The following is a 17729-nucleotide window of genomic DNA, read 5'->3' as shown; positions in this document are numbered from 1 at the left end:
AAGGCTAAAATACAAACCATAACTTCGTAACGAAACATAATGGAACCAAGGAAAATGGTTTTTTTTAAACACACTTTGAACTGAAAATTTGAAAGGCATGCACTAGGTTTTTTCACTTCTTTTCTTGGTCAAACGAAACATAATTGCCACTAAAACATAGAAAGTAAGACTTCTTTGTTTGGGGGAGGGGGGTTAAATTAAGAGATATAATCACTTTCTGGATCTCGAACGAATGTCCTTGGGCTAATGAAAAGAACAGCTCATTGATGTACACGGTGCTCTTGAATCAACTTTAAATGACAGGTGCTTACACCTGGGAAGTTTTTGCGGATTTTGAAAGAGCAATGTCCATGGATGAGAAAAATCCAAAAACAAGAAGAAATCGCTGGAGGGATTTTTATCTATATCATAAGTCTTGTAGAGAATTTTCATAGCTACAACATTTTCTTTAATCCCATTTCGATGGGACTTGCGGTTTCCAAGCAAAATCGTGAAAACCTAAAAACTCCTAAAAATGTGAACTTGAATAGGGATTTATTTAAAAAACGCTCCGGATATTTTTTTTTGTTCTGTCAACTTGAATCGCGATTTATTTAAATGCTCTCATCTATTAACATTGTAGTTTCAGAATCCGCAAAAACTTCCCAGGTGTAAGCACCTTCCATTTAAATTGATTCAAGAGCACCGTGTGTATGAGACTTCATTAGCATTTGGACTTACAATCGAAATCTAGAGATAGATATTTGTATTTACAATATATAAAATAGGACATAAATATGATTGAAAATCAGTTTCGAAATCTCAAACGAAATTCATAATAAATATTTTTTGAAATTTCAATAAATAATAAAATTTGCGGATTAAAAACGAAAATAATAATTTGAACCCCGTTTTCAGGTCTTGAACAGATGCTCTTGGACTAATAAAACGGACATCTGATAGACAGATTAACTTATCTCTCAAAACTTCATTGAGGTATTAAAAACGTGTAGCCTTAAAAGTCGCCGATATAGGGTGGTATAAAAATGAGTCAAAAAAAGGCGGAATCGATGTTAGCAATTTTACTAATACTGCTCTATGGAAAGATTTAAGGGTAACCTACATTAATGCCCTAGACAAGGCATTAACTGCCATAATTCAAATTAATTCGTGCATTATCCACATTCTTAATGCACAAAATCAAACTGAATTTAAACTGAATTTAGGTATTTCAATATGGCAATGTTGTGAACGAGAGCCCATATTCATGTAAGAGAGATATCATATTCATGCTCTGAGACACAATTTGCATTGCAAACAACAACAAAACAGTTGCGTACCAGCAATCAGCTGTTTCAGAAACCGTCGTCTGTCAGGGTAAAATTAAATGCAGATCTTAATGCAAATTAACGCTGCCGTCTGTCTAGGGTATAAGACTAAAGACCCATTTGTATTGCTTCTTTTCTATTGAAGACAATGACAAGGTTACTGGACCATGAAATTAGGGCATACCTGTATTGCACAAAGATCAGCAAATCTCAGCACGCACATATCAATGGCAAGAAACCACCTAACATGATGTGGTTGGACTCATTGAGGAGAATATAGATAAATTCAAACATTATTTTGGCGACATTTGTCGATACAGTGGCGGCTTTCAATAATGTAAAGCTTGAATCAATCCAAAACGATCTTCAGAGGAGAGGAAATTCCTACACCCTAGTGGAATGGATTGATGAGATGCTGAAAAATAGGACCATAAATTCACACATAGGAGGGAGTTCCGGGAAGGTTCTCCCTCTTACTCAATTGTAAATGAAAATTTTTAACCAACCTGATGCAAGGTACTTTGTTGCAACTGTGCAGTCTGTAAGTCTGATTGCAGAATGGCTCTGCATAATATGGGCAATGTCGTTATACTTTTCTGAGTTTCAGAACATGTAACATACTGGGAAACGAATTAGCTGACGAACTAGCTCCGGGTAAGGCCATTGATGTCCTACAACATTGGTCTTCTCTAGACAATAGAAGACCTCATGGGACAAGAGAATAGCTCTTGAGGTCGTCTGTAGACAACAAAATACCTCTTCAGGCCTTTTTTAGACAACAGAAGACCTCTTGAGGTGTTCTCTATACAAGGAACACTACTTGTGGCCTTCTATGGACAACGGAAGACCCCTTCAGGTCTTCTCTAGACCACAGAAGACCACTTGAGGTCTTTTATAGACAACTGATGATCTCTTGAATTCTTCCGTAGACAACAGAAGACTTAATGAGGCCAAGTAAAGACAAAAGAAGATCTTTTGAGGTTTTGAGACCTCCTATCGACAACAGAAGATCTCCTCAGGTCTTCTATAGACAAACAAGGACCATCTTCAGGTCTTCTATAGACAGATGAAAACGGCTTGAAGCATTCTATACACAACGGATAACCTCTTGAGATATTCTATATCCAATGAATGATCCCACGAGGTCTTCTCTTGGCAAAAAAAACGGCATAAGAACTCTTAAGGTCTGCTATAGTCTACAGAAGACATCTTAAGGTTTCTTTGAACAACAGAATACTACTAGAGGTCTTCTATAGACAATAGAAACCTCTTCAGGTCGTATATAGGCAACGGAAGACCTCTTGATGATTCCAAGCCAACTAGAGGCCTCTTACTAGTAGAAGACTACTTGAAAGAGGTCTTCTATTTATAGAAGACCTGCTGAACGGAAGGCCTCTTGATGTCTTGATAGTTAACGGAAAAACTCTAGAGGTGATGTACCGAAAACTGAAGACCACTTCATCTCTTCTTTATACAACTGAAGGCATTTTGAGGTCTCCTTTATGCAACAGAAGGCCTATTGAGTTCTTCTATAAACAATAGACGATCTTTTGAGGTCTGCTGTAAACAACAGAAGACATCTTGTGGCCTTCTATAAACAACTGTTGCTCTCTTGAGGTCTTCTAAAGGCAACCGAAGAGCTGTTGATAGTGCTTGAGATATTTCAAAGGCAAGAGAATACCTCATTAGATCTTCCATAGACAACGGAAGACCTCTTTATGTCTTCTGTAGTGCGATTCTCTAACTCATTTTTTAAGTTACCGACAAACATCGGTAAAATTAAAACGCAAAATTATGAATGAAAAGTTCAAATAAAAGTTGACATCATTCTTGCTATCGGTAGAACTTTACGACTACTTTTTATTCGAAAAAATCGCTAATTAACGAAATTATAACCAATTTAATTTTACCGACATTTGTCGGTAACTCGAAAAATGAGATAGAGAATTGCACTACAGTTGTGGGATTCTGTAACTCATTTTTGCTGTTACCGACAAAAATCGGTAAAATTAAATCGCAAAATTATCACTAAAAACATAAATAAAAGTTGGTATCACTGTTTGTGTCGGTAGAGGCTAGCGACTACTTTTTATTCATCGTTAACTTACCGAAAAATTTCGTTATTTATCGAAATTATAAGCATTTTAATTTTACCGACAATTATCGATAACAGCAAAAATGAGTTACAGAATCCCACTACAGGTCATATATAGGCAACAGAAAACCTCCTCAGGCCTTCTATAAACAACAGCAAACTTCATGAGGAAGACCTCTTGAGACTTTTTGAATACGTCTATAGAGAAGACCTCTTAAGGTTTCTATGGATAGCAGAAAACCTATTGAGCTATTCTATAAAAAAGAAGACCTCTTGAGGTTTCTATGGATAGCAGAAAACCTATTGAACTATTCTATAAAAAAAAGAAGACCTCTTTAATTTCTTCAGGTCATCTATAGGCAACAGAAGACCTGCTCCTTCTATAGACAAATGAAGACCACTTCAAGTCTTCTATAGCCTACAGAAGAGCCCTTGTGGTACTCTATTAGCAACGGAAGACCCCTTCTTTGGACAAAAGAAGACCTTCCAAAGTCTTCTATAGACAATTAAAGACCACATCAGGTTTTCTATAGACAACAGAAAACTTCCTTAAGTATTCTATGCACAACGGAGTACCTCTTGAGACCTTCTAAAGTCTTCTATAGACAACAGAAGACCTCTTGAGGCCTTCTATAAATAAAGTCTTCTATAGATAACCAAATACTTCTTAAAGTTTCTTTGGACAAAAGAAGACCTCTTTAGTTCTTCTATATAAAACAGAAGAACTATTAATATGTTCTGGTCATCAATAGGCAACAGATGACCCCTTCAGGCCTTCTATAGGCAACAGAAGACCTCCTCAGGTATTCTATAGACAACTAAAGACCACTTCAGGTCTTCTATATACAAAAGAAGACCTCTTGAGGTATTCTATTAGCAACGAAAGACTCCTTGAGGCTTTCTCTGGACAAAATTCCTTTTGAGGTTTTCTATAAATACCATACCTCTTGAGGTTTCTATGGATAACAGAAGACCTCTTGAGGTCTTCTACAGACAATAGAAGACCTTTCTAGACAACAGAGTACCTGCTGAGGTCTTTCATAGACAACGGAATATATCTTGAGATCTTCTATTGATAATCAAAGCCTTCTTGAGGTGTTCTATAGACAACATCAGGACTCTTGAGATCTTCTATTGGTAACAGAAGACCTCTTGAGGTTTCTATTGACAACAGAAGACCTTTTGAAAGATTGAAGATCATCTGAAGGGTAGTCTTCTTGATGTCTTCTATGGACAACGGAAGAACTTTTGTACAGAAGAACACTTCATGCCGTCTGTAGACAACAGAGAACATATTGAGGTTTCTATAAGTAACGAAAGACCCTTCTATGTCTTCTATAAACAACAGAAAATCTTTTGAGGTCTTCCATAGACAACATAAGATCTCTTGAGGTCTTCAAAAGGCAACCGAAGACCTATTGAGACTCGTTGAGATATTCTATAGACAACCGTAGACTTTTTGAGATCTTCTATTGCCAACAGGAGTGTCCTTGAGGTCTTCTCTCGATAGCAGAAGACCTCTTGATGTCTTCTAAAGACAACAGAGGATCTCTTGTGGTCTTCCATTGAAAATAAGAGGTCGCCTGTAGACCACGGGAGACCGCTAAACAATAGAAGACTTTTTGTGGTCTACTAAAAATCTGTGATCTTCCAAAGTGGAATCACTTTCCTTCTCTCAATCGATTAGTGATGAAGGTCGTTGTAAGACTTATTACGAATCAGGAGATATAAAGACGGGCAATGTATTTCAAGTTATTCACCTCACATCAGACCAACAGTGGTTGTAAAGCGATAAGCGTCTGGATCTAGGGAACTTCATGGTTCCTCTGACATATCAACTATAATATAGGGTCTGACGAATGGCGTGTTACCAAGTCTTTTCCCTTTAGGTCAGACCATTGAACTGTGGTCTTTCCATGGTTAAGAAACCCAGCAAAATTTGAAGGAATGGGTTCCATGCGATGATGTGATTTCATGGCATCTTTTGCATTGGTTCAAACGAAGTCGTGAAAGATCCGATCTTTTCATTAGCATTTGAACCAATGCAAAGGAAGTCGTGAAAGATCCGATCTTTTCATCAGCATTTGAACCCATGCAAAGGATGTCGTGAAAGATCCGATATTTTCATCAGTATTTGAACCCATTCCATCGATCCTATAGAGATGAATTTTGTGTTTTTATTTACAAAAATTTTCTAAATATATAAGATTAATTATCTAAAATAGGCTTGATATTGTGGAAGACTCGAAACCACAACCAACGTTGTTGAAACTCTGGTCGTAATGATAATGTCATTGCAAAGGGTTGGTGAAAATGACATGCCAAAGCATTGGTGAAAATGACATGTCAAAGCATGGGTGTAAATGATATGCTTTGGATCCAAAAATGAATAGCATCTTTTGGGGTCCGCGCTCATATAAAATTCATCGATGAAGATGCTAAATAGATGACATGCCAAATCACTTGCACCCATGATTGAATGGCATCTTTGGCATCTGTGAAGTTCTGGTAGCAGCAGTAGCTCGCCATATTCCTTTTGTTCGAATGCCTGAAATAAGACCTAATTTTCTAGAAAAGGCGTTAGATGTGAATGAGCGTGACAAGCTTCGCCGTAAGAACCCTGAGGACACCAGAGTTAGAGAACTGCCGTCTAAAGCCTAGACGGAGGACACAAGCGCAAAAGGGGTTAAACCATTTAAAGTGCTACAAAATTGTAAGCGATAGCAGTAAGCTATGTAGAAGGGTTATGGTACCATGGGATGCTATAAAAAGGGTGATCGGACTTCTGTTTTATGGAACCGCGTGGATGTGACAGATCCGAAAAGGTGCGCAAGTTGATTTTAGCCGACAATATATTGAGCCTACCCGACCGGACGAAGAAAAGAGTTTCAAGTGGTTTGTTTTTCAGCCGCTTCCTTCCGCTTAAAGGTCTCTCGTATATGTAGGAGACTTGTCGCAAGACTGTTGTAGTTAAAAGTATCCTACCGGATTTCTATACAGAAATTTTCTAAAGGTCTTCTGATTGTGAAAAACCTTGTAAAGGTGCCAAGGCCCCTTCTACAATAACAATAAAAAAATCTCCAAAATGCGTTATATTGTCAGAAGACTTCCTCCAGGTTTCAATATGCAGAATAATCCCTAACACAAAAGGGGTTTATATACAGATAATCTTTTAGACCTCGTACAGGTCTGCTATAAACAGATGACCTCCTAATGAAAAGGAAACCTTTTATGGTTATATTGTCAGGTTTCAATATGTAGAAGACTCCCTATCACAAAAGGTCTTTATATACAGATAACCTTTTAGACCTCGTACAGGTCTGCTATAGACAGAAGACCTCCTAATGAAAAGGAAATCCCTTAAAGTTCTTATATAGATAAAATACCTCCAAAGGTCCTTTTATAGGCCTTCTATAGACAGAAGTCTCCTAAAGATCTTTTATTGACACACGCAGAAAAATAAATGCTGCAAACAAATAATATGTTTGGGTGCACACAAATGATATGTTTGGATCCAAACATATCTAACATAACATATGTTTGGATCCAAACATATATATGTTAGAAACTGTTGCAAACAAATAATATGTTTGAATCCAAACATATTACTTGTTTGCTGCATTTTTTCTCCGTGCACAAGACTTCCGAAAGATGTAGTACAGGTAGAAGGCCTTATAAAGATCGTCTATAGATTAAGGACGTTCTGTAAGTCTTCTGTAGATTGAAGATTTCCATAAGGTCTTCTATGGATAGACCTATAGACAGACGACCTCCTAAAAGTTTAAAACTTGCCAACGGTCTTCTGTAGAAAGAAGACATACTACAGGCCTTCCATAGACAGAAAACCTCCTAATGGTCTACTATAGACAGAAAACTTCCTGAAATTCTTCTATAGATAGAAAGGTCTTCTAAAGATTGAAGATCACCCAAGGATCTTCCACAGGCTGATGACTGCTACAGATTGAAGACCTACTAAAGGTCTTCCATAGACAGAACGCTTCCTAAAGGTATTTTGATCATTTAAGACCACCTTAGGCTCTTTTATAGATTGAAGTCCACCCAAGGTACTTTTATAGATTGAAGACCACCCAAGGCTCTTATATAGATTGAAGACCTACTAAGGGTATTCTATAGAAAGACAACCACTTAAATACCACCTAAAGGGTATTTTTGGATTGAAGACTTACTAAAGGTAGAACACCTCCTAAAGGTCTTCTATAGATAGAAGGCCTCCTAAAAGTCTTCTAATTAGGATTAAGATACAAGACCACCCAAGGCTATTCTATATATTAATGTGCCACCAGTGTGGTATGCTTATGTTTGGACTGTGCCGTGGTAGAATATTCAAACTTGCCAAAACGCTGGCCTGAGGACGAAAACAGTCTGCCTTCTTATGAAAACAGTGGTCCATCGTTAAAAACTAATTTTTGAATTTCAAGCGGTACAACAAGCTGACAAATGAACTATGTATATGTTCATCTTTTTAAAGTTGTTTGCTTTCAAAAAAAACTTTTAAAAACAAAAGAGTATAAGAGGATCGGGAGAACTTATAAGAAAATATATCCACATTAAAACTTTAAAACGCTACAAATCAAATTGAAGAATTTAAAGAAAATATTTGAAAGAATTATATCATGCAACAACAATATTGAATAAGAAAAGTTAGCATTGTTGGACTCACCTAAATTGTGATCGCTTTGATGCACACGAGCCTGATCGTGGCCGCGTTGCTGTTGGTGTGTTTGATGCTGAGTGGTGTTGTTGCTGTGTTGGGGTGAAGTCCATGATTGCGGACCCTGTGGTGAAGCAGAGCGATTCACATTCATTTGATGGTCCGGCACACCCGCTGCCGAGTGGTGTAATTGTTCCGCCGAGGTTGGCGATTCCGAGGCATAATTCTTCGTCTGATAAATCTCCGCCTGGGCTACTGTGACCTAAAATACAACAAAAAATTATTAGTATTGGGACTTCATAACGTTTTTTTGGATTTTTACTTGAGAATGCTTGCGGTCGGTAGGATTGTCTTGTCGGCGATCCAAGGTATCCGCTGCCCTCTTCGTCAGAGAAGGCGTCATCGAGTCGGTGCATTGATTGCGATAATCCCAGGCTGCTGCTTGTCACACGGGAAAAAATAAACATAAACAAATTATTTGAATGTGGCCAATTTTTTTGATAATTTAATTTTAAAAATTAAGAGAAAAATTAAATAAAACAAAAAAAAAAAAAAAAATATCAAAACATTAAAAAAATAACAAAATAACAAAATGAATTATTAAAAAAAATAATAATTTAAAAACAAATACAAACCGGTATCAATTGGGAGTAAGGGATTGGCTGAAATGCTGGAATTCACATAGGTATGCGACTGACTTCGGCTACTTGCATTCAATGGCCCTTGCCGGAATGATTGTGACCTGCAGCAAGAAAAGAAAAGACAAGAGGATTGATACCACGTTTTGCTTTCTCTTTTTTGTTGTTTTGCTTAATTTGACAAAATTGCTTTCTTTTCTTTCTAACGTGAGAGTTGTTTAAATAATAATTCTCTTAAATGTTTTGTTCTTAGTAAAGAATTTTTTGGTGAATTGAAAAGAATTTATTTCGAATTTTTAGATTTCTTATAGAAAATTTGTTTTTTTAATGTTTATTAAGAAAAGTTAATTTTTGTGACAAAGATTTATATAAAAAAAAAAAATAATAAATAAAAAACTAAAAATAAGATTTATTTTAAAGATGAAATGATTTTGGGAAATTATATTAAAAAAAACTGAATTCGACTACTTGGCTACTATGATAAAATCTACTTATAACTAAATCTATTTAATTAAAAAAGTAATAAAGTATGTTTTTTGGAATTCTAAGCTTCAAGAACTATCTACCAACGCTTATTTCAACAATAATTAAAGAAAGGTGTGTCCTTGCCCTGAGGTTAGTAATGTAGTTCTCTAGATAAAAATTTGTGCAATATAGAATTTAATTTGCCATCTGTAGACAGCTAAAGGTATTGTATTGTAAGCTTCCCCTGGGTCAGATCATCTCATCTTTATTAAAAGACCACCCTGAACGTTTTACTCTTCTTAAACTATGGGAAAAGGTGGCCAATTGGCTTCAAAAGAATTCAACAACCAACGCTTCAGAGAATTGCTCAAACCTTCCAAAGTTCGGGTAACAGCTTCGCTCTCCATATTCCTGCTGATCGAATACTTAAAAATAACAAATAATCCTTACTAATGATCTTAGAGATTAATAGCTGACGGCAAAAGGTTAGCCGTTGAACAGCAGCGAAAAAAATGGTTTGACCATATAAAGTTCTCTAACTTTGGAAACGGTACAACCTTGTACAAGGGTTATGACGTTCTGGACTCTATGCGACAATTTATTGAGCCTCCCGTAGCGACCGGAAGCAGAAAATACTTTACACATCCAAATATATCTACCAGATATAATTCAGGTTCGAATATGGACTATATTTGTCCACTCCTTCGGTTACATCCCACACAACCTGCCCACGACCTGCTCTCGAATCACTTTGGTTTCTGTTGAAGCAACTTATATTCGCTGTCTCAATTACGACGGTAATTTTTTTCAGGGGCGAGTCCATACTTCTTGAGAAAACAGCCCGAAAGTTGTAAAAACCCCTATGGCACCATATGTAGTGTCTGGAGAGCAAGATAACTCTCGAACTTATCAACCAATTTGGTCGAAAAATTTACCTTAGTCATATTTTATCCAAACTTAGTTTCATTTTGAAGATGAGCCAAATCGGGCCACACCTTCTGATACCGGCCCCAATATTAAAAAAATGTCACTCAAATGGTATGCACGATATCTCTTGAACGGACAATCAATTTGGTCCAAACTTTGGATCTCCTAATAGTTTGTCCAAATTTAGTGTAACTTTTAAAATGACCGATTTCGGACCTCTTCTTAGGGTACCTTCGCCACAAAAGTTCAATATTTGTGTCTAAGTGCAGTTTAGGGTCTGTTTCAAGATCCTTAGGAAATGTATACCGATGCTATTCGTTGTGGTCCTGTTTACAGCGATATTATTATTCCCGTGAACAAGTCCATGCTTCCTGGCATACTGGTCCTAAAGTTATACGATGACCCACTGAAATGACTAATGGGCGCGATATCTATCGACACCTAAATTAAGATCCACTTCCATAATGGAGGTACCTTTAAGTACCTCCTCCGCAAAACTTTTGAACTTCAATCCTAATCCACATTTTTGTCGGCAAGTTCAAATGTCCAAAAAGGGCTACAAAATTCTGAAAAGACCCTGAATACTTTCGATCAGTCCGTTTCCGTTCACATAAGCTGAGGGTATATCTCTGTCGGCAAAGCCGACTGATACTTTTTTACTTGTTAATATTAATTTTTAATTCATTTCTCGTTAGAATCGAGCTTAATGACCAATAATTTACGTTGAGGTAGCATGCACACCTCATGGTGATCTTAGTAAAGAAGATATGGGTTTTAGTAGATCACAAGGTCTTCTTATAGGAGACTATAAGGCCTTGTTTTAGTATATCACAAGATCTTCTTATAAAAGACAACATGACCTTCGTATACATAGACGACCCCAGGGTCTTATTTGAGAAGACCACTTGCCAGAGGGTCTTACTAAATAAGACAACAATTTCTTCTTATAGAAAACCAGAAGATCTACCTGTCAAACTGTGGCAAAGATTCATTAGTTCCCGGTTAAGATGGCCACTAAGTCTCCTTATAGAACACTGCAAGGTCTTCTTATAGAAAACCACAAGGTCTTCTTTTAAAAGACCTGTGGATTTTCTACAGAAGACTACAAAGTCTTCTTATAGAAGGCCACAGAGTCTTCTCATAGATGACCACATGGTGTTCTTATGGAAGATCACAAGATCTTCTTGTAGAAGACTACATGATCTTTTTATAAATGACTCTCTGACATTCTTATAAAAGACCACTGGGTGTTCTTATAGAAGATCTCATAATTTCTTATAGAAGTCCACTGTGTCTTCTTATAGAAGACCACAGTGTACACATTTAGAAAAACTGAGGATCTTCTTATAGTAGACTTTCGACTCTTCTTATAAAAGTATCCTATGTTTTCTTATAGAAGACCACAAGATGTAGAAAAGCGAATGGTCCTTCCATAGAAGACAACATGTGTTTCTTATACAAGACTCTCTGACCTTCTTATAAACGACATCTAGGTATTCTGATAGAAGACCACATAATTTTATTTTAGAAGACCACTGTGTCTTCTAATAGAAGGATACAGAGTTTTCCTATTGAAGACCTCGTGATCTTCATCTACAATACAATTGAGCCTTTTTATAGTAGGTAACAGGGTGTTTTATAGAAGACTTCATAATCTTCATAGAGAGGACCACAGTATCTTTTTATTGAAGACCACAGTATCTTCTCATTGAAGACCACAGTATCTTTTCATTGAAGACAATATGCTATTCGTATAAAACACCTCATGATCTTCTTGCCCAGTATTGTACAAATGGCACAAATGGTACAGTCTTCTCATAAAATACCAGAGGATATTATTTTAGAAGGTTACACACTAATTTGTTGAGTCATGGAAAACAACTATATTCTTACACCGTAGCGGGATAGAAGACCAAAAATAAGGCGTTTTTTCCCTGTTACTTCGACTTTCGCGGTTATGGGCCCCCAAAGACCTGAGGCCTTGATGTCAAAAGGGGCCATTTTGTCTGGCTCATATCCCTTAACCGCTAAGAATTTTGGTTTCCTTGTGGAAGCAACGTTGTAGCTCTCGTCTTAAAGAATAATAATTGTAAACACATAAAAACCATTCAACCTCATCTTCAAGATCAAAATCCTTAAGGTCTAATTTTCGTTATAATTTTTTCTCGAATTTTGGTCTACAGATATCAAACCGATCAAAATTGAATCAAACAACCAACTACAAAAATGTACCTTAGATCTAAATAAAAAACTTTCTAGAACATACGGACTCTGTAGAAATGGTTCTTTTAAGGTCAAAATAGCAAAACAATTGCGATTTTTATCCTCGTTTTTCGGTTTCTGCTCCATAGAAACTAAACCATTCGAAATTCAAGAAAACAATCAACAACAATAATGTTGCAAAGATTTCAGTAAACAACTTTCTGGAACATCTGATCTCTCTATGAACGGTTCTTAAAGGTCAAAATAGCAAAAAACTTCAAAAAATATTCGATTTTTATTCTTTTTTCTAAGAATCTGGTCCATAGATACCGAACCGTTCAAAATTCAAGAACACAAACAACTACAAAAATTTACCTAAGATCTCAGTAAAAAACTTTCTAGAAAATATGAACATTCTAGGAACGGTCCTTCAAGTTCAAAATTCCATTAATTTTACCCATTATTTTCTGTTCCGGTCCGTAAATAACAAACCTTTAAAATTCCCTTGAGTTTTGAACAGTTTGTTGTTTCCAGACCATAATATAATTGCAAGTGAATTTTAAGATTGAAGGACCGTTTCTAGAATGTTCATATGTTCTAGAAAGTTGTTTACTGAGATCTTAGGTAAATTTTTGTAGTTGTTTGTGTTCTTGAATTTGGAACGGTTCGGTATCTATGGACCGAAATCGGGGAAAAAGTATAAAAATCGAATATTTTCTTAAGTTTTTTGCTATTTTGACCCTTAAGAACCGTTCACAGAGAGATCAGATGTTCCAGAAAGTTGTTAACTGAAATCTTTGCAACATTATTGTTGTTGATTGTTTTTTTTTGAATTTTGAATGGTTTAGTTTCTATGGAGCAGAAACCGAAAAACGGGGATAGAAATAGCAATTGTTTTGCTATTTTGACCTTAAGAACCATTTCTACAGAGTTCGTATGTTCTAGAAAATTGTTTATTGAGATCTAAGGTACATTTTTGTAGTTGGTGGTTTGATTCAATATTTGTTGGTTTGATATAATGGAAATTTGACCTTAACGATCTTGACCTTGAAGATGAGGAATAGTTTTTATGTGTTTACAATTATTATTCTTTAAGACGAGAGCTACAACTTTGCTTCCACGATGAAATCTAAATTCTTTGCGGTTTAGAAGATATGAGCCTGACAAAATAATTCCTTTTGACATGAAGGCCTCTGGCCTTTGGGGGCCCATAACCGCGAAAGTCGAAGTGACATGGAAAAACGCCTATCACGCTGCGGTGTCAGAATATGGTTATTTTTTTCGTAACGTACAGTGTTAATTAGTCTTCTCCAGGGTTTCGGAGTCGAAGTATTTTTGGCTCGACTCCGACTCCGACTCCAGGCGAGTTTTTTTCACGACTCCGACTCAGACTCCGGGTCGACTCCGAGAGTGAATTCCTATACCACTAAAAATGAATAAAATGTGCTAATTTCCTTACATATGCATTGCTGTTTCTGCCGAATATTACATTGAAAAATAGCAAAGTTGGAAAGTTTTTGTCGGTTTTCCATTTTTTGCACTAGTATATTCTGAGCGGAATTCTTCCGCGTGAGAAAATCTTTGAGCTTTCAAAATATGTAAAAATGATGGGGCAATACAAATCGTAAGGACTAAATGCAATAAAAACTATAAGCAATTCACGACCAAGTTTCAAACTGGATGTAAGCCAAAATTTTAGTGTGCTTAGCCTTATAAGGAGACCCCAAGTTGTAAAGCTCAATAAAAGCAATTTTTCATAATTGTTTTTCGAGAAAAACTACTATTTGAAATATATTGTGTACACCACTCAGCACGTAGGCAGATGGATGTTTTTTTGGAACTGAAAAATTAGCAAACGATGAGATTTCGTGCATGAAAATATTCTACAAAAATGTTGCTAGGAACATTTTATGTAGAGTCGGTCCACTAGGACAAGAAATCGACATTGTCATGTTTTCATTGTCCTTTATCACTTTTACCCGATCCTTTCTCATGAAAACTTTATGATTATGTATTTCATTGAATTTCGTATATGCAATTAATTGTGTAGAAAACTCGGATACACATCAACTATATCTGTTCCTGGCGGACAGATCCCGTTATTTGAATGTCTACATCTAAAGCCCTCATTGAGTATATAATGAATCCTATGGGGTCCTTTGGGGTTCTCAATTGGGGATTTCATTCCCAAAAGGAATTGTCCTCCCCCAGATCTTAACTTTCATTTTGTGTCACAGGGTATTCAGTAAGATTTCCCATAGAGACCACAATGTCTTTAATAGAAGACAAGGATGATTTCTCATTAAAAACAAGCTAAGAATACCAGTAGACTTTTGTGAGAAGACCAGTAAGAAATCTGACGAAAGAAGTTAAAGTTCCTGTGAATTGTTCTTTAACTTAGTATAATATATAATTTGCATATGGTAAATTTCAAATTTCCTTTACAATTACATAGAAAAAAAATTAAAAACTTTTTTGGCGAGCACATCAGCCATTTTTGGTACATGGGTTAAGAAAAAAATCGTGGTTTCAAATCTGTTCGCGTTCACAAAATTGGATGCTGCACTCAAAAGTTATATGCGGTTTTACTCTCTTGTAAAGAAAAAATATTTAAAAATTCCTATTGAGTTGTAATAATATACATGTTATATATGAATCGTTAGCAGAATGTGATATCTATCCGTAGATGCTAAAATAGTTGCTAAATTTATTTTTATTTTCGCGGTAAATCAAAAAATATTGAGGAAATCTTGGAATAAATTTTATTTATTCTAAATCAAAGTCCAAAAAATCTCTAAAAAAATAATTTAAAAATACGTACAGAATCTAGACAACGCCTAGAAAAATGTGAGACCAAAATTATAAAGATCGCGTTTATAACTTGCATATTACAGCAACAACAAACAACGGAAACTTATTGTTGGAAATTATTTCAAAAATATATTTTTGGTTAAATACGAAAAATTTGAAAAATAAATGTTGGGAGTTATTCTATTATTTCGCTAAATTTCGATCCAAATCCTGAAGTATTTTGCTTAAACTTCTACGAGAAAAGTAATTAGTCATCGTGAAAGTATATTTGCTTTCTGTGATAAGCTATAGAAATAAGAAGTAGAGAGTAATATTGAAATTACAACCAAAGAAAAAACACAAAAATTAAAAGGCGTGTAATTCGCGAATGCGTTGAAATCAGTTGGGATGCATGTGCTTTTCGGATGCAGGGAGTCCATGTCTATCAATATGCATGGATTTTCCCATGTTTCATTCAGCGGCCAAAGTGTGCCATCAGTTGCATCTTACTATTCAAAAAACCTTCAAGTGGGCAAAAATTACGCGATGTGCATATGATGATAAGGTGCATCCGATTTCAATGGCCCCCTATTAAAAATACGTCAATATAAATTATTTTAGACAGATTCGTCAAGAACTGCGGATGTGCCACCACATTCTATTTTGGGATAAATAGGGATATTACTCCCGAATCTTTGTAATTTGTGACACACCTTTTTGACAAATATAATAATCGCGTATAAAGGATTACATTTATGTAAAAATAATCAAAGAAAATCGCGGTTCAATTCGCGGAATTGTCAAAATATATTTTTGCAGATTTTCCTACTTTCAAGGTATCTATATCCGGCGTTTTAGTGGATGGATTCGACCGCGGAAGAGCTCATTAGATCCAGCACGTAAAAAAACTAAAATCACGCGGGGTTCAGGGGTACCTGTACGACAGTTGTAAATTTTAAAGCAAAAAAATAGGTTTTTTCAGAAAATTTACGGACCAAATTTTCGCCTTTGGACTTCTATTACTAGGAAGCTGTACGGAGCACACTCATGAGATATACATCGAACGACGTGGAATCGCGAGTTCTACAATCCTATAAACTAGTTTCGATTATTATCTAGTTGCACCATCTAATTATAAGAAAAATTCGAAAAACACTGAAATCAAAACTTCAAAATGTCAGCATCGATTTTAGGGGGATACAGTGTATATATCGAAAAGTCATACACTAGAACCATATTGCCTAAGGGGTATTTTTAGTTCTTTCTTTGAGCATAGGTTTGAATTTTCCGTGGTTTGGCCAGAAATCAAGAAAGAACACAAAAAAACTTGTAAACTTCAACACATTTTTCCCATTTTTTTATATTACCACCAGCGCAGCTTCCACGAAAATTATTTGTTATGGTCCATATTATGAGATCGTAGCTAAAACACTTCAATATATATAAATGTATTCATATTTTATAAAATATATTAACAGTTCGCGACTTATTGAATGGTGAACCTCAACTTCAACGATTGTAAAACTTTTTTGAATATTACCATATATATATATATATATTTGCTTATACCTTTCTTTTAAAATAAGTAATGATTTTTAAAAAAATGTTCTTGTTCCGAATTTAATGTTATATTTCTATAACGTAGAAAAAAATTTGCCCGGAGTCGGAGTCGAGTTATTTTTTTCGACTCAGACTCCGACTCCGACTACAGCAAAATTGCTCGACTCCGACTCGTAGACTCCGACTCCGACTCCGAAACCCTGGTCTTCTCAGAAAAATTCACATGAACTTCTTATTGGAAATGGCTAAGACTTCATACCAGAGGTGTTTCTTATAGATGACAGCAAAGTCTTTTTAGAGAAGACCACAGAATTTTCTTATAAAATGTCATAGAGCAATGGATCTTTTCATAGATTTCTATAGGAGACCATAGATCCTTCTTGTTGTCTTAAGTATAATTTGAGAATGATAAACATTGAAAATTACAAGAAAGTACTGAACAGCCACGACATCAACATTAAACCCCCTTTTCAAATGATATGTATCGTCTGTTCTATTGTACGGAGCTGAAACATGGTCTGTAAAATCAACAGACAAGTAGAATTTGGAAGCATTTGAAATGTGGGCATACCGACACAAATACCGAAGTTCGGCGAAGAATGTACAACGACTGCTGATGAAAACCATCAAACCCCGAAAAATTATTGTTTGGGACATTATAAGATCCTGCAGATCATTCTCTAATCCCAAGTTAAAGGAAGACGTGGAAGAGATCGGACAGAACTGTCCTTACCATGAAATTCAGTCTTTAAAATGCATCTACTTTTTATATGACGCCCAACAATTATAGAATTTCAGGAATTTGGCTTAACTCTAGTTTAGTAAAAACTCTCCTATTTTTTTTTAATTTTTTTCCAGATGTAGATATTGTTGCGCTGATTTCCGAGATTTGCACCTGCCCATAGAGAAACATTTATAATTTAAAAGAAAATTTTGTTCCCTTTCCCTAGATTTGCACCTGTCCATAGGAGAAAGTCTTAAATCCCCGACCGAAGGCCGTCTACTTAGAGAACAAATTATAATTTAAAAGAAAGTTTCGTTCAATTTAGATTTTTAAATTTTTCCATAGACAC

At 35.7% G+C, this 17729-nt stretch overlaps 1 protein-coding gene across 19 annotated transcripts in view; it reads right to left on the bottom strand.

The window, feature by feature from the left end:
* The window catches only part of Cdep (Chondrocyte-derived ezrin-like domain containing protein), a 254904-nt gene that overhangs the window by 47077 nt on the left and 190098 nt on the right, over positions 1–17729 (bottom strand). For all 19 annotated transcript variants that reach the window (XR_012411622.1, XR_012411623.1, XM_073975232.1 and 16 more), the window contains 3 exons: positions 8710–8816; positions 8397–8512; positions 8084–8336 (listed from right to left, as the gene is read on the bottom strand). Coding sequence is in view for 17 of the 19 variants with exons in the window: in XM_073975232.1 (XP_073831333.1) it covers positions 8084–8336; positions 8397–8512; positions 8710–8816 (476 nt within the window). In the remaining 2 variants the exon portion in view is untranslated. The remainder of the gene's footprint in view (positions 1–8083; positions 8337–8396; positions 8513–8709; positions 8817–17729) is intronic.

The sequence above is a fragment of the Musca autumnalis genome, unplaced genomic scaffold (assembly GCF_047663935.1).
Source record: "Musca autumnalis isolate F117 unplaced genomic scaffold, ASM4766393v1 scaffold_1, whole genome shotgun sequence".
Classification (NCBI taxonomy): Eukaryota; Metazoa; Arthropoda; class Insecta; order Diptera; family Muscidae; genus Musca; species Musca autumnalis.
Note: the sequence above shows the minus strand (reverse complement) of the source record. Positions and strands in the feature narration are given on the sequence as shown.